Source organism: Melanaphis sacchari, unplaced genomic scaffold, assembly GCF_002803265.2.
Source record: "Melanaphis sacchari strain LSU unplaced genomic scaffold, SCAv2.0 Contig84_pilon_pilon, whole genome shotgun sequence".
Taxonomy (NCBI): domain Eukaryota; kingdom Metazoa; phylum Arthropoda; class Insecta; order Hemiptera; family Aphididae; genus Melanaphis; species Melanaphis sacchari.
Window position 1 is genome coordinate 1,584,137 of NW_020271599.1, and position 25,702 is coordinate 1,609,838.

Below are 25,702 nucleotides of genomic sequence, written 5' to 3' on the forward strand. Positions count from 1 at the left end.
CGCCGATGAAAATGTACAACGAGGAACCAATATGGCGGATCGCGTTACCACCGTTTGACGATCTATTCATGCTTTTTCATCCGTTTTGATCTTGTTGCCGTAGCTGCTGTTGTTTCCACCGAGCTTATAACGAGATTAGGTGAGTATTCAACTATTTATTTTTAAATATTATTTATATTTACCGGGTCTACCGAATTTTATCACCTTATTTTGACACCCGCAAATGGCGACCAACATCGTTTCGCTTCTGCATTCGTCTCATTCGTGTATACATCATTATCGCTTTCCGTTTTTGACGTATGTTAGCGTTTTAAAATATCCGTTTGCCGTTCTACAACATTCTACGACCTAGCGTGTATCGATACACCTCCCTTTTAACAACAATGAACGTTCTCATGACACTTTCAAAAACCATGCATGTCGCGAGTTCACCATAATATTTTGCAATTTTGTGAATTTTTCTCGTACACTAAATTTTTAAAAAACATTTCGATGTGAGCCGTCTATTATGCAATTACCAATGTGCTGAGTTTCATAGGATTTCTTGACCATTTCGTGTCGCATTATATTTTAAATTTTGTGTTTTTTAAGCGTCAACGTCACCTTGACGATTTTTAATATTCATCTAGATTTCGTAATTTATGTTTGATTATATCTGTGACAGTTGTTTTAAATAGGGTATTGCGAAACACCATTATTACACCCACACGTCGACCGATTTCGATGATTTCGTGATATTCCATGGTATCTTTTGTTCGATAACACGAGTTTACCTGTTTCAAGGAGTATACGTCGTATCTCCTTGATTAACGTCATCACGGAAAAAACGGAATGGCGTATTTTCCAGGTCGGACCAGTTTCGCGCGATTTCACAGCTGTTTATCACTGCATTTTGGTTTAGCGGCCAAAAGGCAATTGTGGGTTGGGACAGTTGTCGACACTGCGCATTAATGTTGATCGGGCGTCGCATAGGTTCTCGGGTTTCTTTGTGTTTTCGTCAGGTTCGACCTGTGCAGACGTGTATTCACGGTGTAGGTAGTTACACATTTTTGTCGACCGCCGACCAGTGTTTTATGAATTTCTTTTTTTCAAATTTTTTCTTTCTTATCGTTTCGTAACCCGCTTTATCGTATCTGTTGGTGATAGGCGACCAATGGAACGTCCAACATGAATGATTAACGGGTGTCGAACGGTCGCCGATGAAAATGTACAACGAGGAACCAATATGGCGGATCGCGTTACCACCGTTTGACGATCTATTCATGCTTTTTCATCCGTTTTGATCTTGTTGCCGTAGCTGCTGTTGTTTCTGCCGAGTTTATAACGAGATTACGTGAGTATTCAACAGTTTATTTTTGAAGTATTATTTATATTTGTAGCGTCTACCGAATTTTACGACATTATTTTGACATCCGCAAATGGCGATCAACATCGTTTCCCTTCTGCATTCGTTTCTTTGGTGTACACATAATTTTTTTCTCCCCGTTTTAATGTATATTAGCGTTTTATAATAAGCGTTTGTTGTTCCTGGACATTCTACGATGTATCGAAACACCTCTGTGTTAACAACGATGACGTTCTCATGAAACATTCAAAAACTATGCATTTTGCGAGTCCACTATAATATTTTGCAATTTCGTGAATTTTTTTCATGCTTTAAGTTTTTACAAACATTTCGATATATGCAGTCTATTATGCATTTATTGACGTGCCGAGTTTCATACGATTTCTTGACCATTTCGTGTCGCATTATTTTTAAATTTATGTTTTTTTAGCGTCATCTTCACCGTGACGATTATTAAATATTCATCTGGATATAGTAATTTATGTTTGATAATATCTGTGACAGATTTTTTAAATGAGGTATTGCGAAACGTCATTATTATACCCACACGTTCAGAGGCGTTCTCAGGATATTTCAATGGAGGGGTATGAAAATAATGGTTATATAATAAGCCTCAAGGTTAGGTTAGGTAAATTAGAGTTAGTAAAATAAAGAACCTTGGGGTATCTATCCTCTTTATCCCCCCCCCTCCTGTAAGAGCGCTCTTGCACTCATCGACCGAATTCGATGATTTCGTGATATTCTATGGTATATTTTGTTCGATAACACGAATTTACCTGTTTCAAGGAGTATGCGTCGTATCTCCTTGATTAACGTCTTAAGTAAAAAACGGAATGGCATCTTTTCCAGGTCGGACCAGTTACGCGCGATTTCACAGCTGTTTATCACTGCATTTTGGTTTAGCGGCCAAAAAGCTATTGTGGGTTGGGACAGTTGTTGACACTGCGCATTAATGTTGATCAGGCGTCGCATAGGTTCTCGTGTTTCTTTGTGTTTTCGCCAGGTTCGACCTGTGCAGACGCGTATTCACGGTCTAGGTAGTTACACATTTTTGTCGACTGCCGACCAGTGTTTCATGAATTTATTTTATTTTTTTAAAAATTTTTTCATTTCTATTGTCTCGTAACCTACTTTATCGTATCTGTTGGTGATAGGCGACCAATGGAACGTACATCATGAACGAACAACGGGTGTCGAACGGCCGCCGATGAAAATGTACAACGAGGAACCAATATGGCGGATCGCGTTACCACCGTTTGACGATCTATTCATGCTTTTTCATCCGTTTTGATCTTGTCGCCGTAGCTGCTGTTGTTTCTACCGAGCTTATAACGAGATTACGTGAGTACTTATTAGTTTATTTTTGAATTATTATTTATATTTACCGCATCTACGGAAGTTTAAGACTTTATTTTGACACCCGTAAATGTCTTCCAACATCGTATCGTTTTTTGCGTTTCTTTATGTTTTCGCCAGGGTTTACTCGTAGTTTTAACTGGTTTATTTTTTGCCAATCTTTTTGCTTTTTAAATCCACGAGTTGATTAAAGCTAAACCTATTGAAATAAACGTTTCGAATATTTTGATAATTTAAAGTGCTGAATTTTTGTATTTATTTTTTGTTTGGTTTGTTGGTCATATTAAACTATGCGTTTGTATTAAGGTTAGAACCAAACATCAATGAAGTAACAAACGTAATTTGAAAGTACTGTGCGTGGACTCGGTTAAATGTTTCTTAGAGGCTCTAATGCTAGATCATAATTAAGCAAGAATTAATTAGTTGATTGAGTGTTATATCTACTCTGTTCTATGCTAAAACAAAACGATTTTTATGAAATTGCTCTGACAGTATCTTTAACATTGGCCAACGTTTTGCTGTTGAATTTAAGTCTTAAGAATGAGAAAGCGAGGATGAGGTGTGCTTGCAAAGAGTAACCTGTATGTGTTTTGAAAATTATTTATTTATTGTTTTGATTATTGAATCTGTTTACTTGATTAATATGACGTGTTAATTTAATCGAATACATATTTTGTGTTATCACATAGTTAATGCTTTTTCATATTATGTATTTTTAAATTAAGTGATTAAGTTTCAAAATAATTTTTGATAAATTATTAATAAAAACTATTAATAACTTACTATAAATAAAATTCTTTTACTTATATATTTTATGAAGCTTGAAGTTAACATTAGATAGATAAATAGGTATTTGGTAGATAGAACTATACAAATTCAAAGATTTACATTAGATAAAAATAAAAAAAAAATTTAATGAAAATTAAAAATTGATTATATAAATGTTAAAAATATAAATGCAAACTACTTATTTATCTAGTAGTAAACATATTTTATTTTTTTGTATCTACAATTTTTCAAGACTTTAAGTTTTTATCTATATTGATTAATTTAAATCATTAATAAAACTTTCAAGTTCCAAGTATTAATAGATATTACCATTATCATAAATTTATCATTTAGGAAAACTTTTCTAAAATATAAACCAGAGTACAATCTATTTCTTAGTAAGTTTGTAAACTTATTCTTTTTTTCTCATGATTATTTTTCTCATAATAACTCAGGTTTATTTAAAATTATAAATTGTTATAATTCCTTTAGAGTTTATTGTATAGTTTATTATTGAAGTTAATTATTTGATCATTTATCACTTCTTTAGATTTATTAAAATTAAAATGGAAATGTCAGCGACTAAAAATTATTCATAGTTAAATCTTTAATAGTTTTTGAATTTAACTACACTACAAATTCGTCGTCTTTATTTTGGTAGGATTTTTTAAAGGAATCAATTTTTAAGTTTATCATATCATGGTTTTGTACTTTACAATTAAACATTTATCAATTTCAATTACACATTTACATTTGATTTTTTTGGAACTCAAGACATTTTTGAATTACCTATTGAATAATATACATTTTCAGTGATTTATTGAGTAACTTGGAAAATTTAAATTTTTATATAATGCTTTAAAATTTAAGAAAAATATAAAAATACTTTGGTGAAAATTAAAAATATATGCTATTAATACATTAGGTATTAAGTAAATAGTGTTAACAAAGTTCAGGTATTTATACAATTTTTAATAACGTTTATGAAAAAAAAAATCTTTTGTGGTACAATGCAAATTAATAAATATACTATTTTTTCGTTAGTTACTGATTGTAAAGGTTTTTATCATTGCTTTTATAAAAACTTTAAGTAGTGTAATATGCCGGTTTCTACTCGTTGCTTAGATAATATGAGAATTAGCATTTTAAAAGAAGTACCCAGACCTGAGCACGCGCGATAAACAAACATAAACGCGATAGACATTCTTCTTCGTCAGCCACTGCCTTGTTGCGACCGATGCTTTTCTTTTCCATTGGTGTTTTCACAATAATAATGGTAGGAGGGGTGGCGGTTGATGTGTAGCTCGCACCAAAGAGTCAAAACAAATCGTCGTGCAGCGCAGTCTCAAGTTTCAATAGACGTCGGTGGTAGCTTTACAATAACATTTATTTATTTTCATTCCCATTTAAATGTCGAAATATTTTTCTATTCACGTAATATTATTATGAGTTTATTATAATAACGAATACCGAGGACTCATCGTGACGCGCGCATAGAAGGTAAAAAAGTACACACACACTTTTGACACGTCATCTTTTCTCTGTGACAAGCCATATTATATTATTTTCCTACTTAGATTTACTTTTCTGTTTTTTTATCATCTTATTTTAGAAATATGTATATATTTATTCAATAATATTGTTTTGATATTGTACAATACCTACATTAATATTATTATTCTTTAGTTTCCAACGTTGGGCTAGTTTATGACAGTTCGGTCTGTGGTTTTATCCCAATATTGCTATTAATTATCAATAGTAAATAGTAATGAATATTAGAATTTACCGGAGTTATTTTCTTATTACTATTCTTACACATTTGAATATAGTTTATCTTGTTTACTATACATACATTAATATTTCTTCTTGGTAATTATCTATAAGCTTTATTTCAAAATCTTGTAATGGAAGTCTTTTTTTTTATACTCTATAAGGTATAATAATATCATTATTATTTTAAATGATATTTGATTTTTTTTTTAAAACGATTGATATAGGTACAGTTTTAAGCTTTTTTTTACATAGGTTTTTAGATTGTTTTAAAAGAATATTATGGAAATATAGGAAGGGAATTATTGGTTGTCAGTGAAGACTAAATCTTATCATTAAACTAATTAAGAAATTAAAATGTTAACTTAATTATTTTTTTTTTGTAATTTATCTTAATGACTCGTTAAGAATAATCTTAATTTTTTATTTGTCATAAACTTTCTTAACCAAATTTCAATTGTTTTGATTAATATAATTGAGTTACCTATTTTATGAATTCAAAAATTAGTTCTGAAATGTAAACTATTCCATGAATTTTTAGCATAGAATTAATTGTTCAATTCTAGTCCAATTTTTGTACTTTTTATGTTTACTTGCAAAGATTCATTTTAGATAACTTAAAATACAGATTGAATCAAAAAATGTAGATAAATATATTTTGTTATTAATAATTAATTAATATTTCTATGAGAATTAAGAAACAATAAATAAAAAAAACTAGTCTTATTATAATACAAAACTACTTTTTTCTGGGTATATTTTTTTTATAGTGGGCATCAGAGAGAGTTCATTCATAAATTCATGAATGAGTGAATGTTGTATGAAGTAATATTAAATATTGTATTGTAATATATTATATGATCAAATTTTAAGGGGGATTTATGACGTACTCATAATAAATGTCTATTCCTGGTTACCTTGAGTTCAGTGATACTTACGAGTTACGAGTAGGTGGTACACTAGTATCTGTAATATAGTGTCCTATTCAAATTACTATATGGAACAAGGCGACGACGGTGATAACTGTTGACCGGATGACGTAAAACTGCTGTTGCTCAACTTCTGCTGATCGATATAAACGTATATTTAATTTATATATGTATATGAATAAAAAAAAGTAAACGTATATTAACGATTCCGCTCTATTTCGTTTTATAATTTTTAAATTAAAAATCATAATTTATAAATTTCTCATAGTTATTATTAATTAAATTAGGGTAAATTATTAAATAAAAAACAAATATATGTATTTATACCTCTATAATTCTATTTATGTTCCCACTTAATGAAAAATGTTATTTTTCATACTCTTCTTCTCATCAATAACAAAAAAGCAATTATTGACAATAATGAATCAAACAAAAATATATTAGTAAATTTGCATAGATACTTTAAGGAATTAACATTTGTCAACAGTCTTTTACTACCTATGTAATATGCAATGTATTCAAAGAAAACTCAGTTAATTAAATAAAAATGTACATTAAAAAATCTTAATAATACCCACACAAAATTCTGGCATGTTTTTCTTAATAATAATTTATCGAAATGACAAAGCTCGGTTTATTTAATTTTATAGAGAACATAATATTTTTATAATAATTTTAAAAATGTAAAACATTACAGCTTTAGTAATATTGTATCAACTTAATGTTTTTAAAGCTATTTTTTATCTGTATTTATTGAATTAGTAGTGTTTTTTTTCTAAAACATTGATAGTCTATTCATCAATTAATTTGTGATTAAATATACTCATCTAAAAGTTAGTCAATTTATAAACATAGAGTTTTAATTGAAATAATTGAATTACTTCTCATTGATTAGAATTGTATTTTTTTTAAATAATCTTTTAATATAATTTCGTATTTTTTATGAACTTAAATCTAAAATAACTTATGATTTTTTTGTCATTTATTTTTGACATATATGTTTATTAAATAATTTGCGTATGTGGTTAGCAACAGTGGTTGTACAACAAAGTACTTATTATTGAATGTTAGTTTGTTAATAAAACTTTCCCTCCCCATAATAATTATGCAAAATTCAAGATATTTCTACATAACAATACTTCAGTTTACGATTATTGTTAAAATATTACTGGAATCATCAGTAATATTTATTAAACACTCTATAATTTCGGATAATAATGTGATAATAGGCTTGATGTTTAATTAATATATTACAACATTAGTGGTGTGCTGGTGTTGTACTGGTTTTATGTTGAGTATATAAATAGTGATTTTATATTATCGTAGTGACCAATTGATGATTAACTCTAAATTCTTCGAACCATCGGATGCAGATGTGAGCTAAAAATAAAAAATGAGTTACTTCGTATGAAAGATCCGTCGCGCGTGTGCAATAACACGTCGGGACGCGTTTCATTGACTGGTAAACGGCAGCGGCGCCAAGGCTGATCTGTGCCGCTGCTGCCGCCGCTGGTGGGCGGATAAGACTATTTGGGCGCTGTTCCGTCCCACACAACGATTTTGCATTTTCGCTCAGTCTCTATACGCGTCTTGTGTCTTAGCACCGCCGTCACCGTCGTTGCCGTGCGTTCACCGGAAGTCGTTGACCGTAATAATTATTATTACCTGCGGTGTACCTACGTGTATGATAATAGTGTTACACGAACGTGCTTCGACTACGACGATGTTTTAAATATTACATTATAATATAATAGTAATCGTCATTACCGGAAGTTCGGTGGGGGCGATTGGTGATTAGGTGGAGAAGGTGGTTTCTTTAGTCGTCGTCACTTTTCGGCGCGTGCTGCATATAATGTTAATATACCTATAAAACGCGTGTGCGATTAAATTATTATTACGCAATGGCTGCAACACCTCTCGCTCGTTTCATTCATAATAATATAATAAATACTATGCGGTCCGGAAATGAACGCGGCCTACGACCAACGACGACGCGCTGCCGTGCCCACAATGACCTACTCTCAATATGCGATCTCGTGCGTATCACGAACATCTTACTTCTTAGAGTACCTATTTAATACAAATGTTTATGCTCGTCGTACTTAACGGGTGATCTAGATATAAACTGACGATGATAATAGATTTTTGAAAGTTTTCGTTTTTTCATCACTCGAAAAACAATCAATGTTTACATCAAAATTTGTTTTAATTTATCTCTTTTGTATATTATTGAGCATGAGTTTGAAAACAAAATAACGAATATAATAAAGTTTTAGTGTGTGGGACGGTTGATAGAAACATGTTGGGACTCGGAAGTCATGGCTTACCATTCACAATTTTATTTTCAAAATGCTTAATTTAAAGAATATATCGAATATGTAAGATAAGTTTGTACTTGGGTATTTACCACCGTTAATATAATTTTATAAGAGGTGATTAAATTTCAATGCATACAAAGTAATATGTATTTCTAAACTCCATAATAAAGTTTGTTTAAAGTTTAAAAAGCGATCATTAAAATGCGCGAAAATTTATTTTCAAATTTATTTTACGTTACCATATTATTCTGTTTTATTTTATACTTTTCCATAAATAATTGTTTGACATCAAGGCTAAAAGTTATATCGGTTACATTATTATGCATTGTGTATATTATATAGTTGAAGAATATTGATTTAATAAAATAGCAAGAGAAAATTTCATACCCACTGAACATATAACTCTACCCACGGTTATTATATTATATATATATATTTACATATATTTTTTTTTATTAACGGGCGTTTCTGAATGTAAATTTTATTATTATTATTTTTTTTTTTTGAATAATTATTTATAAATCATATATAAACGGAGTAATAGACTTTTAAATTACGTATAGCTTATAGTTTTATAAATGAGTAACCTACGACCTTCATTTCTGTCTTATTTGCTTTCAATGTTTTCAATTTTGTCCATTCATTGATTGAAACGGTACAATAGCGTAGGATAGTCTACTATATAGTCTAATATATTATGATGCTTAATGGGTTTACTTTTCGATGCGTATAGCGTGGTCTAAGTGTGCATGTATGATTGTCATAGAAGATTATAATTTACTATTTACTTGTAACGAGGCTACCTATAATATTTTAATTTAATATCTAATGTTTGTTGCTTGTTTCCCTAATTTCCGGAGGACGTACAACTGTGGAAGTGTTAAGTTTATGATTCTGTAAAAACTTCAAAAATTATTATGAACATTTTTACACATAGAAAATTCAGTGAATGTATGTATTTTGAAACATTTTTATAAATGTAATATATGGTTATATCTAGTTACTAATGGCTAGATTTTAGTGCATCGATTTATAGATAGTATAGATTAAATATACTAGTATATTTTTTAATCTAGGCACGTAGGACGTAGGTATTTAATTCTGGGCGCAAAATTGTTGATACAGCATTTGATCACTAGATAGCAGTTCATGTTTTACGTTTCATATTATTTTCCATAACCTGATACCATAAATACATTTTCACAATATTTCAAAATTAAATACAATTCTAAAACGTTTATAGAATAATTTTTTTTCCATACATTTATGATCCATAAAATAAATATTTATGTTAATAAAAATATACACAAGTGCTTTAGTGTATATTTAATTTATAACTTTAATATTAAATCTGTTTATGAGTAAATTAACATTAAAAGTTGTACTTATAATAATGTTATATCAATAATAATTAAAAAAGAAATTGTTCAAAAAAGTGAAAATGAAATCTATTATAAATTAAATTATCTTAAAATATTATTTTATATGTTTATAAAAAAAAAAAAAATTAAAAACATAATGTGCAATACAGTGTTTATTGGTTTATTTTAGTAAATGGGGCATTATAGTTGTGTAGTTAACCACATTTTTATTAATTGCTTCTATGAAGTGTTAACATTTTTTTTATTTATTCGTATGACAAGGACATAACAATAAAATACGTGAATGCTTTAAGTCCATAACCTAGGTGTGATTATTATTAACGAATCGATTTTTTCACCCATCATTTCGTATAAAATGATGCATACACTTGCAAAGAGATTTTTGTTCCCCCCCGATAAATTGAAACGATAATAGTTCGATGTAGTCAAGCAGCAAAAACTGTCGATATCCTGCAGTTAGTTGTCTTCCAATATTAGTATCTATAAATGTATAATAATCAATGTAGGTATATATATATATATATATATATACATAAAATGAAAAAGTATAAGAGAGAGAAGATACCAATAATGCCGTGCAAGTGTAGTGTCGGTAAGAACAGAGATAGACAAAGAGAAAGAAACAGATGAAGAATAGGCATAAGAAAAGGGAAACATAAATAATGGGTCCGGTTTTTTATTATTATTATTATTTTTTTTTTTTTTGGGTGTCGCGGGGGCAGCGCGCGCGTATTATTATTGTTGTTATTATTATTATAATAGCCTATACGCGCGACGGCGTATATTCCGTTTATGTGAGGAGGGGGGCTTGTCGAGCGCGTGCCCTCCGCATCATTCAAATGGCCGGTAGAGATCGGTCCGTCGCTGCTGTTGTACGGCAGTCTTGTCTCCGAAGCCTCGCACGAGAGACTTGAATGACCGGCACTGTGCTGTATCAGCCAGTCGGACCTCGTACGCCGTCAACGCGCGAGTTCATTGCCGCGAGTCTGTGGTAGTGTTGACGACGTTAACTTTTTACGATCAAACGATCGATTTTGCTCAAGTTCAGCGATGAATTTTGATTGTCATTTGAAGTGAATAAGTGATTTGTTTTCCGCATAAGATATATACAGTTTTTTTTTTTTATTGTTGTTAAAAATTTATTTTAATTAATTCGCGCACTTACGTGAAAATGGCCGAGTTCGACGCAAACAATAACAGTGCACTGCCGATACCGGAAAAAGTGCAGGAAAAATATTCTCTGCGACCCAGAGCGTTGCTTAAACGCGAAGAACCTGAGGAAGATCAGGAAGACAGTTGGAAACCTACAACTCGGGGTCGGTCTACCAAACGACGACAAAAACCTAAGCCCCTGAGCAGGTAAGTCGTATTATATTATTATTTTAAATAGATATTGTTCGTGACAATTTTTTATGCTATGTGTGCGTTTTTAGTATACCTACTTTTTTTTTGGCTCCGGTTAACGTAACATATTTCTTCACGACTGAAGGTTAAGGTTTCTTATAGCTTTAAAAAAATATCACAGTTTGTTTTAGGAATCGTATACACATTTTTTTTTATTGCTGAATTGCGTGTAGCTTATTTAGAGTGTTCGAATTAGAGAATTTTACTTAAAGAATTCACTAGATTAACTGCAAAACAATTTTTTTAGTGTAGTTTTTTTTAATATTTAAATAGGTTATTTTTTAATTAATTTGATATCGTAAGAACTTTTATTGACATGACTGAAATTTAAAAACAAATATTTATGGTAACATTTTTTTTTTTTTGTAAAATTCGTTAAAATTTTGAAATATAAATAATAAGGATGATTATGTTTGCATTTTTTAGTAGCACCCTAGACGTGTGTGCATATTTTCAATAAATTATAAAATAAATATTCGGATATTTAATAATATTTTTTTAATTTCTACATAAGCAATATCCTTCTACAAATAATTATTTGTTAAAAAATTCAAATAAAATGATTAAGTTATCAATTTCAATTGAGTTTTTGTAGTTATTTAAATAAAAAATTATAAATAAGTAAAGATTTTGTGAAAAAAAAAATTTTAATTAATAAAGTATCTATAGATAATTATATAGGTATTGTTTAAAAATTTCTCAAATAACTTTTTTTATTTCGACCTATATCGAAAATCTAATCGTCAAATACATTAGACACACCGCGCCCGAGGGCGGTGAATTATTAGATCGAGTATACATTTACAACTGTAGGAGTACTCAAGGTACTAGTGCCCGTAATAATGCTTAAATTAGGATTCCCGAAAGATTTTTATCGTTAGTAAATCGATTTAACATTATTATTATGTAGTTACAGCGTTATTTATTTAAGCCGTCTTAATAATAATAGGTCGTTTCCTTCCGTTTTTATAATACCTGCCTATTTTTCGATGACAATAATATTAACAATTATTATAAATTTTTTCAATAGACTTGATTTTTAACAATTATTTAATTCAAGTCTTGTGTTAATTGAATTTAATAATTTATCAAGATTAGGTAATATGATCTTATGATTTTGGGTTTGCTAGGGTTACGCCCTTGGAATGTTATTTATGGATATTGGTTTGAATGAATTCAGGGTGGGCGCATATTAAAGATGCAGCGATATATGTTTAATTTGTTTTTTCTTCACAATCGAATGTTAACGCGGTAAAAAATTCCTAGTCGTATATAAAACCCAAAACACACAAAACACCACTTCGACGCCCTGTCGAAAATAAATATTCGAACATGCTTTGTCACTCGTGTACTATTATTTAAAATAATATGTTGGCTTTCGATTTCTTTGAAAAATTCTATACCACCGATGGTATGTACTACATTAATATGGTCGTTTTATATTACTAGTCATCATGAATAACATTAGAAAATAAGAACATGTATATATTTATGACGATGGTAATTATTAGGATAATCTGACTCATATAAATTATGTTAATATTTCTTTTTAAAAATGCATTATATAAATAAAAATAATTTTCATTGCCTGATTAGACGTTTAAAATATTTAAAACCGTCGAAAATCGTAAAAACGTGGTGTACCCATATCTGTTTTAATAGCGAAGTGTTAAAAATAATAATATGATTTCAGAAATTATTTTACCTATATTCAACTGCCAACGAATAATTAATATGTGAATTACACTAAAAATCTAAAAAATGAAATTGTAAAAATTAAAATTAATTAATGTAATACATAAGTACAGATTTATTTTTTAGTTAGTTATTTACCAACGCTAAAATACATTTTTTTTAATAATAAAATACGAACTAGATATCTATAGAAAACAAATGTGTAAATAAATTTAATCAAATTTTGTTCTATTGAAAAAGTTGCACAATTTATATTAAAGAAATACATACATAATATATTTATACCAAAGACCTATGTAAAATAAACGCAAACACAGGAAAAGTATATTTATTTTAATATGTGTTAATAAAATTACTTATAGTTTAACTTTTTTTTTTTTAAACATAACATTATTTAATCAATGCATAATCAGGAATATTGAGTCGTTTGAAAAAAATTATTTTGGAATGATAATATATACAAAGTACAAAATTAGATTTCGAAATCGTAAATTATATTTGATCCCTTTTAATCGAACGCTTTCGAAATAATTCATTATATCGCATTCGCTTGATATATATGCGTAACATAACTAACGCTGCGAATGCCGTTTATAATCTCATAAACTATATAATATACTACTACAATCATGCATCTAAGGAAGCTGGTTATTACTTCCTAACCGGTGAATTTTCGCGATCTGATGTAACCGGAGCACATACCAGTTTTACCCGCTTTATACCTTAACTACTATCCTCTTAAGTAACGCCACATTTCCCCGGTCACGTTACACTATCGTAATTGAAGTTTAAGTGCACCATCCGCTGTGCGGCGGTATAGGTACGCGTGTCATCATTATATTAATTCACGAGTTGTTGGCAGGTATCGAAGGAAGACGGCGAACGCGCGCGAGAGGAGCCGAATGCGGGAGATCAACGAAGCGTTCGAGGCGCTCCGCCGGGCCGTGCCACACCTGGCGGTGGACGCGCACAACGAAAAGCTGACCAAGATCACCACCCTCCGGCTGGCCATGAAGTACATCTCGGCGCTTAGCGGACTTCTGACCGCGGCGCCCGGCGCCCAGTCTTCGTCGTCGCCATCCGCGGCCGCGGCTATAGCCGCGGCTACGAACACCATCTGCGGCGGCGGCGGTGGAATGGTCGGGACGACGGCAATGTCGTCGCCCTCGGTGTCGCTGCCGACCACCACCGACCACCTGGCCGCGCTCGGCTGCTGTCTGTCGCCTTCCACTTCCGACGACGTGGACTCGCTGCTCAGCGAGTACGCGTCTGACTTGCTGTGCGGCGGCGGCGGTGGCGGCGGCGGCGGTAGCGAGTGCTCTTCCGCCGCGTCCACCGTCGGGTTTCTCGCCGATCACCATCACCACCATCATTCGTCCGCGTTCCTGCGGGACTTGCCGAGTGCGGCCGCCGCGTACTCGTTGTCACCGTCGTCGTGCTCCACGTCGGCCACCGACGTTGTAGGTTTCCCGTCGCCGTTGCTGTCCGCCGACTTCCCGGTGGACGTGGCCGCGGCGTTCATGCCGTTCGCCGACCACCCACTGCCGCCGATCGACTTCAACGGCGACCCGTACATGTTCGAAGACAATTTCGCGTGCACCGAGTTCAGCTAGACCTCGTTAGGGTGTCGTCAAGGTGCCATATATATATATTTACGACATACATATTTATACGTGTTCAGTGTGTGTAAATTTTTTTTTGTACTTCTCTCGTGGGATTTTGCGCGAAGGACGCGTCGAATTTTTTTTTTCCATCGAAAAATGTGATATATTTTATGTTTTGACGTACCCTGCTTACGAGTAGCTGCTGAACACACCTACCGTTTGTACAGTGCGCATGCGTCGCTTACTCTCGACACGGCTGACGTACGTCGACCGTAAGTTTTGTACGTGTACAAATTTTTTCCCTTCGATTTTCTCTCAAATATATATTTTCAACTGTGATATACTGTTCCCTCGTACTACGTGGCGGCGGCCGTCGATTTCGACAACTCCACCCCTCCCCACAGCCCGTCCATACTCTTGCCAGTAAATCGGTTACGCGCGCTGTAATGACATTGTGTGTGCGTGTACGCTCCAAAGTAAATTATTCTATTTGTTTTAAACGAAACGTGTACGTCTATCCCATTCGATGAATAATAATAATAATAATAATAATAATAATAATAAACCGATCTAACGTTTTTAAATCCGACTGGTGAAACTGGTTATTATTTATTCTCTCTTTCTCTCTCTCTCTATATATATATATATAAATAAATGCATAATATACCTATTTTTTCCTTCAGATCCTTTCCTTGGTTTTCTTGTACATAATATTTTACACTTTATACATGTCCCAGAACCATATTCTAACGATCTCTATGCATATCGTCGTACAATCGTAATTTAAAAAAGAACCTAAATTTTGCTTTTCGATTTATCATTGTTTTTACGTGCGATTTAAGAAAAAAAAAAAATAAATAAATAATGATAAACGGGTTTGTACGATTAGGTTTTTCGATCGATTTCGCGATCATCTTGATTATAGATCGTTTTTACAAACATTGCACGGAAAGTAGTAAGGTACTCGCGATATCATCTCCGCGTAATAATTCTGTTTTTAGAGTCGATGATTTATATTGACGGCCAATCTGTCCCGGACGAATAAAGAAAATCAACTCATCCGACCTCCCGTCGAGTCTAAACATAATCACCGACGTACACGTAGATGCGTTCAAATATTGGCTTAGGATAAAATATTTTATTACATTATATTCTCGACACACACATAATATACATACGAGACTATGAGATCCAACACCTTTTTATTTTTTCACCATTTGTTATGTGCAACTTCACGATGACGTACCCACGTAGTAAATTGTTCTCGTGTCTGTACGCATGTGTGGTTGTATTGTACTTTGATTTGTCCCATTTTTCATAAACTTTTTGGATAGTACGCATTGCATACCGATGATTTTCCCCACGTGTGTTGTACCCGACGAAAAAACGGGTATTTCAATTTTTTTTCTATTGTCTTTTTGTTACCTTTAGCGTTATGACGTCGTTTAGTGTTATAATTATACTATGTATATATGTTGTAGACAATGTATACACATATACATGATATATTTGTACGTTAAGTTTTGTAAATTTAGATCATATATATTTGTACATAAAATTGATCTATTATTATTATATAATTATTTTTCAATAAATTATTCGTATTATAGTATTATGTGTTTTTCTTTACCTATATTAATAAGATCTAGCGTATCTGCTAGGTGAATATTGAGAATGTTATATTATACGCTGTATAACAACGAGCAATAATTAAATGCAGCGTTTTGAAGAAAACCGAGGAAAAATCTCGCTCCGTTACGTTGTTGTACAATATGATGATATGTAAAACCGGCGTCGGTGACGACGGACGGAGTAATTAATCGCCGCGCGGTATTTACTCGCTCCAAGCACGAAATCGACGGGTTCTAGGTATACCTCACCTCTCCGTTCTTCTCCAAGCGTGACCGATTAATTATAACACTACGTGCGTTAAGCTGTGTAGTAGGTATATTTGACGGAAAGTTATCATCACACCTTTTGTGGCGATGGACGTTGAATCATAATAACGAATAACAATGGTAGTAATCGTGTTATATATTATTATCTCGTCCTACCACCACCGTTCACCACCCATCTTGCAGTGCAAGTTTCTCGTGAAACAGGTGGCCTTTCGCAATTTGCGAAACTGGCCGCGTACGCTGAGGGAAAACGAATGCTTCCCCTACTACGTGCGAATAGATCATAGCTTATAAGGCTCGTTGTCATTTATTACAGTTATTGTTATTATTTAACTATAATAATCTGTCCTTCGTCCAGATTTAATGTCTCGTTGTGTTATAATTATATACTATATGTACAAATGTTTATCGAGCTGACTTAATGAAGTAGATTTGGGTCGCTTGATAATCTATTTAAGATAGTGGACTGCAATTTACAGTCTTGGTCTGTGAGTATATACGATTAATGAAAAGATATTTTTTTCGCTGTCTTAATAATCATACGATTTTGGGTTAATCATCAATATTGTTAAAATTTGCAATCAACTGTTGTCAGATAGATAGTAAAGGTCTAACCTAATTGGCTGTATGTTCATTTTAAATTCAAATTATTTCTTTGTGTGGTCATTCTTGACTTTGGATCTAAAGTGTAGAAGCAATGGCATAACTTAATTACAAAATATGTTGTTATAGATATTTTCCTATTTTTAATAAAATTACCTACGTTTATATAAATCTTAATTCAACAACACCACATAAATAGTTTTTACTTTAGTTAAAATTTAAAGTTCTGTTAGTGTAATTTAATATCACAAATATATTTTCAATCAGAATTTGTATTATTCTTCACCATATAGGCATAGTAGAGATTTGTGGTTGAATTTTATTATTTTATATTGATTTTAAAGTTGTGTAATATTAATGACAATTATGGAAGTGGTCGCTGTCGGCGGTCGCCAGTCCCTCTCTTAAAATTCAAAACATTGGAAAAAGGGGCGGCGGCGACGGCGGGGGGAGAAAGCGTCGTCTGGCGCCGTCGCGCGTATATGGGTCGGGCCAATAGGCGAGCGCGATGGGCGTCGTTTTTACTCGTGGCCACGAGCGACAGTCGCCACGGCCGGCCTTGGGGCCGTAGTATTGAAGAAGGAAAAAAATAATAAGCACAGTCGAAAGATGATCAGCGAAAATGTTAGGTAGTCTTAAATTTTTTATGTGATCCAACACGAGACGTGCGTTTTGTATTTGACAAAAACGTATATATACCTTTCTATTACTTTATTAAAAATGAGCACGTTAAATGAACGTAAATTGAACCTAATTACGAAGTTTGGAGCTTTGATCCGCGTGTGTAGTATATAAATAAGACTAAATTCGTGTAATTATAAATAAAATACCTTCATAATAACTAGGGAGTAAACAAATATATTCAGCTGCTCAATAGTCTTGTCGGATTTTATACTTGTCGGATTATAAGCTTCATATATATTATCCATTTACTTATAATTTATTGCACGCAGTATGCATTTACTTATGTAACTTTTAATCGATAAAAAATAGTTAAATTTTACTTAAATTTTATGTGTATTTTGGTATGCTACGGATTAAGTGTAATACAAAAATTGACTAGGTGTCTCTTAATAGAATGCTCGCGGTTTATATTTACGTCTTAATGTCTTTTAATAAAATATGCAAGTTTAGTTGCTATTGTGGGATGTTTTCCCTTAAAACATCGATTTACCTATCAGGTTCAATGAGAACTAAATCCAGATCGGATGAGCAATTTTCTCCGGATTACCTTACATTTTTTTTGTTATAAACCAATCAATATAACTGATAAACCATTTTACGTTTAAATGATATCTTTAACAAATAAATGTGTTGATTATATGTAGGTTACAAACGTACAACATAGAGTAAATTTGCATTCAGTCTTTTAACCTATATGTTGTTGACTTTAGTATGAATGAATTGACCTATTACTAGTTTTAAAGTTCAGAACATTACATATAATCAGGGGTGATTAGTGATTTGACTGGGGGTGGCTAAGTTATAATATTCATAATAATATCATATTAAAATACTTATATTTAATATTATTATAGTTTATTTATAATTGATATTATATTAGTATATATATCATAGGTAGGTATATATCCCTAACTACACCCTTGTAAGAGTTCTATAATAGTCGATGGTTCATGTTTTTTTTGTAATTTTTTTAAAAAATAAATTATTTTTTAGAAATACGGCTAGGGGGGAGAGAGTATCATGTATTTAATGATATTTTAATTTTTCTGCGGTTTATGAGCAATTTAACCTGCAATGTTTTACATTCTCACAACTCGTATACTCATGCAAATGTTCATTATGCAATTTTGTACTGAATAATATTAAAAAAAAAAAAAAAAATTTGAACACTATTAAAAATAATATTCAATATAATACAAAATATTTAAATTCGTAGGCAGGTACTACACATTTAAATTATCGTATTGCGCACTTAGAATAGTGACTGGTTAGTACCGATGAAAATATGTGATAAACACGTAAATTGTTATCTGGCCGATTGTAATTTAAGTCATAATACGATGATTAACATTTAAATTTGGCGCCGACGAGGTTTTAATTATAAATATATAACCAGGTAATTGATGTGCTGGTTTTCGTCTCAATTTTATTCACTTAACTATATGATTAGTTCAGTCTAAATTAGTACCTGTAACGAACAATAATTAAATTTTATTACTATCAATAAAAAATGCATATGGTTTGAGCCGGTGAGTTTCAAATATAGGCACCATAGTAAATTATTACAAGATATTTTGTTTCATCATATCTTATAGACTGTCTATGTTATTATAATTTTTTGATAGTGTAGTAGGTTGATATTAATATAATATAATTTTTATTAGTACCTACTTGGTGCATAAAAATTAGTAATTTGAAGTTAAGAATAAGTTTATGAATTGCTTAATATTTATACGATGATTTATTAGTATATAAGTAGTTTGTACTTAGTGTCAATTGAAATCTGGAAACAAATAAATAGACAAAAACTTATAAATTTCGTGTTCGTGTACTGGATGAAATATTTACAGATGCATAAACGTAATAAATTTTGTTATTTATACGTAAAAAAGTATACATAGTATACACATTTCTAATACATGAATAATTTGATCGTTCTATTTTTTATTAATGATCTTCAATGTATTGTATACGTTAGAATATTATGATCAGTGATTGACAAATAGGTCTGTTCAAATAGCCTGCTAAATATTTTACTAGTACATTTTTACTTTGATCTATCATAAAATGTAGTATAAATATCTGTCTTTTTTAATTTGTTCAACTAATTTTAATGGTCTTAGACAGGTGTATTTTTAAAATTTATATTATGAGTAAAACAGTTAAAAACAACGCATTTTTGACCGTTTTCGCAATTTTGATTTCTGCTTGTTCTAAGTCCTCGTCATATCAGTTGTGTTATGTGTGTAAATCGCAAAACTTGTTTTGGAGGTTAATTTCGATTTTATTTTATCGCTGAATTTCGAAACAATTTGACTGTTTTTTGTTTTTTTATTGTCTTGTTAGTTCATTGTTAATATTATAACTGTGAAACAATATCATCTATTTCCTCACCTTAGAAGTTGAACCATTTCCTTAACATTACGCGCAAGTGTAATGTTTAGAAATTAATCGCTCGTTAGAACAGATCAACTGTACTCAACAAATTGGCATTGGAAAAAAACCCTCGGAGGACATCGTTTCATAATTTAATGTTATTTGTAATACGTGTTGTACGTTTGACACGAATTATTTATCATGGATTTTATAACTAAAATTATTTACTATAGGTACACATTGTGATATTATATTTTCGCCTATATTTGAAACTGTAGTATAAATGATATTGAAAAATGATTAAAAAGTTAATTTGTGAGATTAATTATAATTATAAAATGTTCTAACACTTTATGAATCATTTTGAATTCTATTATCTATAAATACTACCTTATCTACTTCTTGTGCATATTATTGTATACTTTTGCAGCTATAACAACATACTCCCCCCACCCAAATGACGTTTGCGTTTATTGGACGCCGCTACCGACTTGTTCATTATAAAATGAGTCGCGAGCGAGCATGGTGATATCGGATCTCGTTTTATTACTATTATTATTACTGAGAAGATGATATTCTCAAGAGCCAAGAATAGGAGTGGAATAAAAAAAAAAGATTCCTTCGACTCTATAATTGGGCAATAAATAGTTACACATATTTATATATATATATATATATGTACGTATCGTGCGCGGCCCGGACGCAATAAAGTAAATTCATTAGCAGCTAATGACAAAGTAGTTTGCCGCCGTCTGTGTGTGCGCTCAACTACTACTGTTGGGTATAAATCATTCCGCCGTTGTTCGGGTTAACATCGATATTTATTTCGTTTCGTTTTAATTCTTTATTGGCGTATCGAGTATCGAATGGTCGGCGGGGGCACACACGCAATCGGCTGCCCGTACTCATAGTAATAATAATAATAATAATATAATAATATATTTTATTACATCATATTCGTACGTGTATAGTTCCCCCTACTCCCGTCCACCGTACCCTGCCACCCATCACCCCTTTACTTCGGCCGTGACGGGGTCTCTTATTAACGTATGAGTTTTTTTTTCTCGCACACGCGCACACTTGCGGCACATTTGTATACACTCGTAATTATTATACACGCACAGACTGCGGGCTATAATTTTCTAACACCTTTTCATGCCACTGCAGAGTAGTACAGTGTTGGTGGTGGTAATAGGACAACTTTTTCCCTGTCCTTTATGCTACTTGTGCATAAGCGCGGCGTGCGCACATACACAGCATTCATATAGGTACAGACAGCCACCCGTTTACGATAAATCGATTATTATTTATTAGGCGTAGTGCGGTAGGGCTTCGGAGGAATGAAAAAAAAAATTGCGACCGGATTCGCGGCTGCCGTGGCGAGACGACATCGACGATATTATATTATCACGTAAACGTAATTAATGCGTTCTACAGAACCGTCGTGCGGCCGCCATGCGAAATCGTAAGAGCAACAATAATTATGTGGTATAAAAACGATTTCGTTTTATTCTATACGCCGTAGTATATTACTATTACTATATCTACGATTAGTCACTATATATTATTTGGCTACCCGTTGCACGCTTCTTTTTTGGTGCGAGATAAACTCTTTCTACTACCTACGATAGGAAAATGGAGACATATTTTGTCTATCGACACAGTAGTGAAAGAGTCGTCTATTTATTTATCCGTCTAGTGGTGCATAGCACTCCAGAAGAGAGGAAGTTTTTTGATTCTCAGCGTGGACATCGATAACAAATAACAATACTTTTAGTCTGTGTGTATGATGGAAAGTGCGCGATTCATAAAGGTACACGCCGTAATGAAAACTAATCATCTGATTATTATTATCGACGTGTATTTCGTAAGTTTTCGTGTATCTAATATCTATGTATTTTTATTATCAGTAGTTTTAATATCAGCGTTTCACCGATGACGTTTTTAATCGTAGGTACCTACTTTAGAAAAAATGTTAGATCGAATAATAGTTTTGTATTGGTCTACGCCACCCGTCGAGATTACGTTATATAGTGTTATATACAGTAATACTACAAGCTTACTAACTGTATAATATGATGTACAAAAGGAACGAGATCGTAAAGCAAATAAATTCGGTTTTCTAACTGGTCAGCGTTAACGTATATATTTTCTAAATTTGTATTGTTACGTTTGTACTACCTTAACCTATGTATGTTGTGCATTGTATTAGCAGAATGTCCAATATTTAATGTCTGGATACTGGTTATTGCATAATAAATTCAACGAACACAATTTTTCATCGTGAAATAATTTATATTTTTTACTCGCAAAACGGAGTATATTACACGATGTTTTAAATTCCATTTAGTCCTAATTTATTACACGTCTAAATCGTCCAGTTGACTTTTCTCCCACCTTCTTATAATACACTTTGAGACGCGACTAGAAATATCTCGAATTGTTTTTACTCCAGTACCGTTGTTTATCGTGTGTCGAAACCCGTCACATTGTCGTCGTCGTGTACTCGCATATACTTTTATTCATCCATAACTTTTTATTATTTTTTTGCAACTAATCGAACGAGTTCGACTCGTGTAAGTATCTGATCAACAACAATTGATTACACGATGTACACGACCTCCCTGTAAATTGTATCATACAATGTTTTTCACATTAACGGAGTTCTCGCAGAAATATAATTAAAAATATTAATGAATAAACAACAATGAATATACGTGGAGGCTAATAATATATAACATAAAGTATAGTATATTAACAATAAAAAATACCGCTGTCATTTAATTGCTAACCCGATCAAGTGATTAAGGTAGCATGCAATTTAATATTTAGGTATATTATGAGTATATATTGGCAGCGTAGTACTGCAAATTGTAAATGACAACTGGGAAGAAATGTTATACATAAGCCCGGATTAAGGTGGGGGCAGGTAGGGCCAAGTCCCCGGGGCCCACGTATGTTAGGTGCCCATAGTCTTCTCGGTTTAAAATTACATTAAGTGATAATTTGTATTTTTTATAGTACCTACATTAGTACCTACAAAAATATTTTTATTTTTTTCTTGTTTAAGCTAACAGTCGATGGGGCCCATCGATCGTGTTTACCACCAATAGTATGGTAAGTGTGGACACATAGCGTCATAGCTAGGTTTGTGTTTGTTGGGAATAGGCATATATTTTGATATTACTGTATTTAAAAATAGAATTGGGAAAATTTGTTTATGTGACTGTCTCAGTCATGATACTCATAATTCAGATACCTACCGACTAAACCTGTTTACATAAACAAAACTTAATTTTATGTGTAAATATATATTTTAATAAAAATATAATATTTTTTTAATATTTTTATCCTCATCAATCGTTATCATACTATTAAATAAAATTGTTTAAATTTGTTTTATTGTATGATTTTATAATTTTAAAGAATTGTTTTTATTGACGGGGGACCACAACCATGTATTGGCCCCTGGGCCCCTGGGCCCCTGAAGCTCTTGATCCGGGCTTGGACTTATACATTTATGTTTGAAGAATGTATCTAATATTAAATAAGGTATTATTTCTCTCTAGTCTCTAGTCTTTACCAAATACAATGCAGGTATCTATGCATTCGGTCCGTGATGGATCATTATTGTATATTATATCAATGATATAGATTTAGTGAAAAACTTGTAAGCTATTTTTAAAAAGCCTTTTTTTATAGTAGACTATAATATTTAATTATTAAGATATTTTGGTATTCGTTAAGTTTTATGATTTAAGACGTTCAAGTATCCAAACATTGCTATTATTTAGTGTGCTTTTTCTTTAGCACAGTCTACGATTGCTTTTAATCTACGGGAAAATTTGAGAACTTGTTTTATTATAATTATCTTTTAAACATATCAGTATAAATATCAGTACTAATCGTGTTTTTAAAATACTAATCTTAGTTATACTCATTTTAAATTTGATCAAAATTACATTATGTTATAACGATGAATAACCGTATTAATTATTATTTTGTCATAAATCCAAAACTTTATCACGCGGAATTAAAACGTATACGTTAATTATATTATTAAGAATTTTACTATATGCAGTGATATGCTTGATTTATTTTATGATATTATTTATTTATACTAAGGACCTATTCTACTGTTATAGTGTATTTACAATTAAATGTTACTAAATTTTGAGTTGTTTAAGTTGATATAACATGATATACAGTTATATTATTATAATAATTAAATTTAACACTATAATAATATAATAAATGCAACATTATCGGAAAAAATTTATTAACCTATTATAATATTAAAATAAAAATTAATTACTCTAATAGTTATATTAAAAAAAAACATATGAAAATATTCTTAATAATATTGACTGATAGATAGTCTCCGCTTAAAATCGTTTTTTGTATTCAATGATATATCATTGAATTCAAGTTTTACACACCCACTTGATACCTTATATATATTATAGAGTGGTACCCATTTGTATACTTTTTTTGCCTTTGTGATAAGTGAATATATCAAAGTAAACTATTAACTTTTAAAAACCTAAACACAAATATTTTTTTGTTTAACAATTTTAATTTAATAATTATTTTTAAATGGAATTTGTTTTGATTTTCAGGAAATTTTTCATCTGCGCCATACCGATGATTTTACAATCTCGATTGCTGCCATACGATGAAATGTAAGTAATAATTATATCTCCTTTTGCTTTGGGTCTGAAAATATATAAGTACTGCTTTTATGATAATAAAAATGTCCTTTTTTTATTTATCTTTTTGTTCAGTAGGATTCTGAGATAACATTCAGTATTTTGAATTTTAGTTATCTTTATTTAACTAATTTGAAGACTAAGTACAATTATTTTTTTTAGCTTGTTAATACCCAACTATAATTTTTAAGTATAATTTTTTCCATTCAAATTGGTGAGTTATTATTAAATATGGGTTGACTTATTGTAGATATGTATAGATTATTTTTGGAACTTTTAAATGAAAAAATAAATGAATAACGTTGTTCTAGACTATTTATAATAATATTCGATTATGATGCATGATAGAGAAATTAATATTGTTCTATTAATAGCTAGGTATATGTTTTATTGTAATAATTAAAGACCGGATGTTTGTGTAGCTATCACCTAAAAAACGCGCAAAAGATCAAAAATGAGTTAAGAACGATTAAACTGCTCTTTTGTCCAAGTTGACGTCAATAATAAATTTCGTTGATGTTATAGCAGAGTTTCCCATGTTCTAAGCTCGTAAAATAAAATTTTAACTTAATAGAATTTAGAATTATTCTCTATGTAATTAAATTACATTTTCAATTTTTTTGTTTTGCATTAGAAAAATATTGTAATAAAAAAAAAAAAAAAATTAATCATTAGGTATTCTTAAATTTTTTATTATTATTGAATTTAATGGTTTATAAAAATGTTGTTGTTCAAATTTTTGTGTATAATCAGAAAATATGTTTAGTATTTTGGTCTAAAATTTGATTTAGTAACCTGAATATACAAATTATCAGTAAAAATTATATTTTAGATATTTTTTTCGATTAAAGTATTGAAAAA

At 31.3% G+C, this 25,702-nt stretch overlaps 1 protein-coding gene and 1 long non-coding RNA gene across 3 annotated transcripts in view; both read left to right on the forward strand.

The window, feature by feature from the left end:
- Positions 1 to 24,992, forward strand: part of LOC112602170 — a 27,999-nt gene extending 3,007 nt beyond the window's left edge. The window contains exons 1-4 of one of the 2 annotated variants that reach the window (XR_003115090.1): positions 15 to 139; positions 1,147 to 1,333; positions 2,500 to 2,686; positions 24,752 to 24,992. This is a non-coding gene — a long non-coding RNA (uncharacterized LOC112602170). Of the gene's footprint in view, positions 1 to 14; positions 140 to 1,146; positions 1,334 to 2,499; positions 2,687 to 24,751 lie in introns of those variants that run through there. The other variant, XR_003115089.1, reaches the window with a different exon arrangement.
- LOC112602169 (neurogenic differentiation factor 2-like) lies at positions 10,727 to 16,091 on the forward strand. Its single transcript, XM_025350125.1, has 2 exons — positions 10,727 to 11,227; positions 13,830 to 16,091. Exons 1-2 carry the CDS (start codon positions 11,040 to 11,042, stop codon positions 14,578 to 14,580), a joined length of 939 nt encoding a protein of 312 aa, XP_025205910.1. The 5' UTR covers positions 10,727 to 11,039; the 3' UTR covers positions 14,581 to 16,091.
- Positions 24,993 to 25,702: the final 710 nt, after the last annotated feature.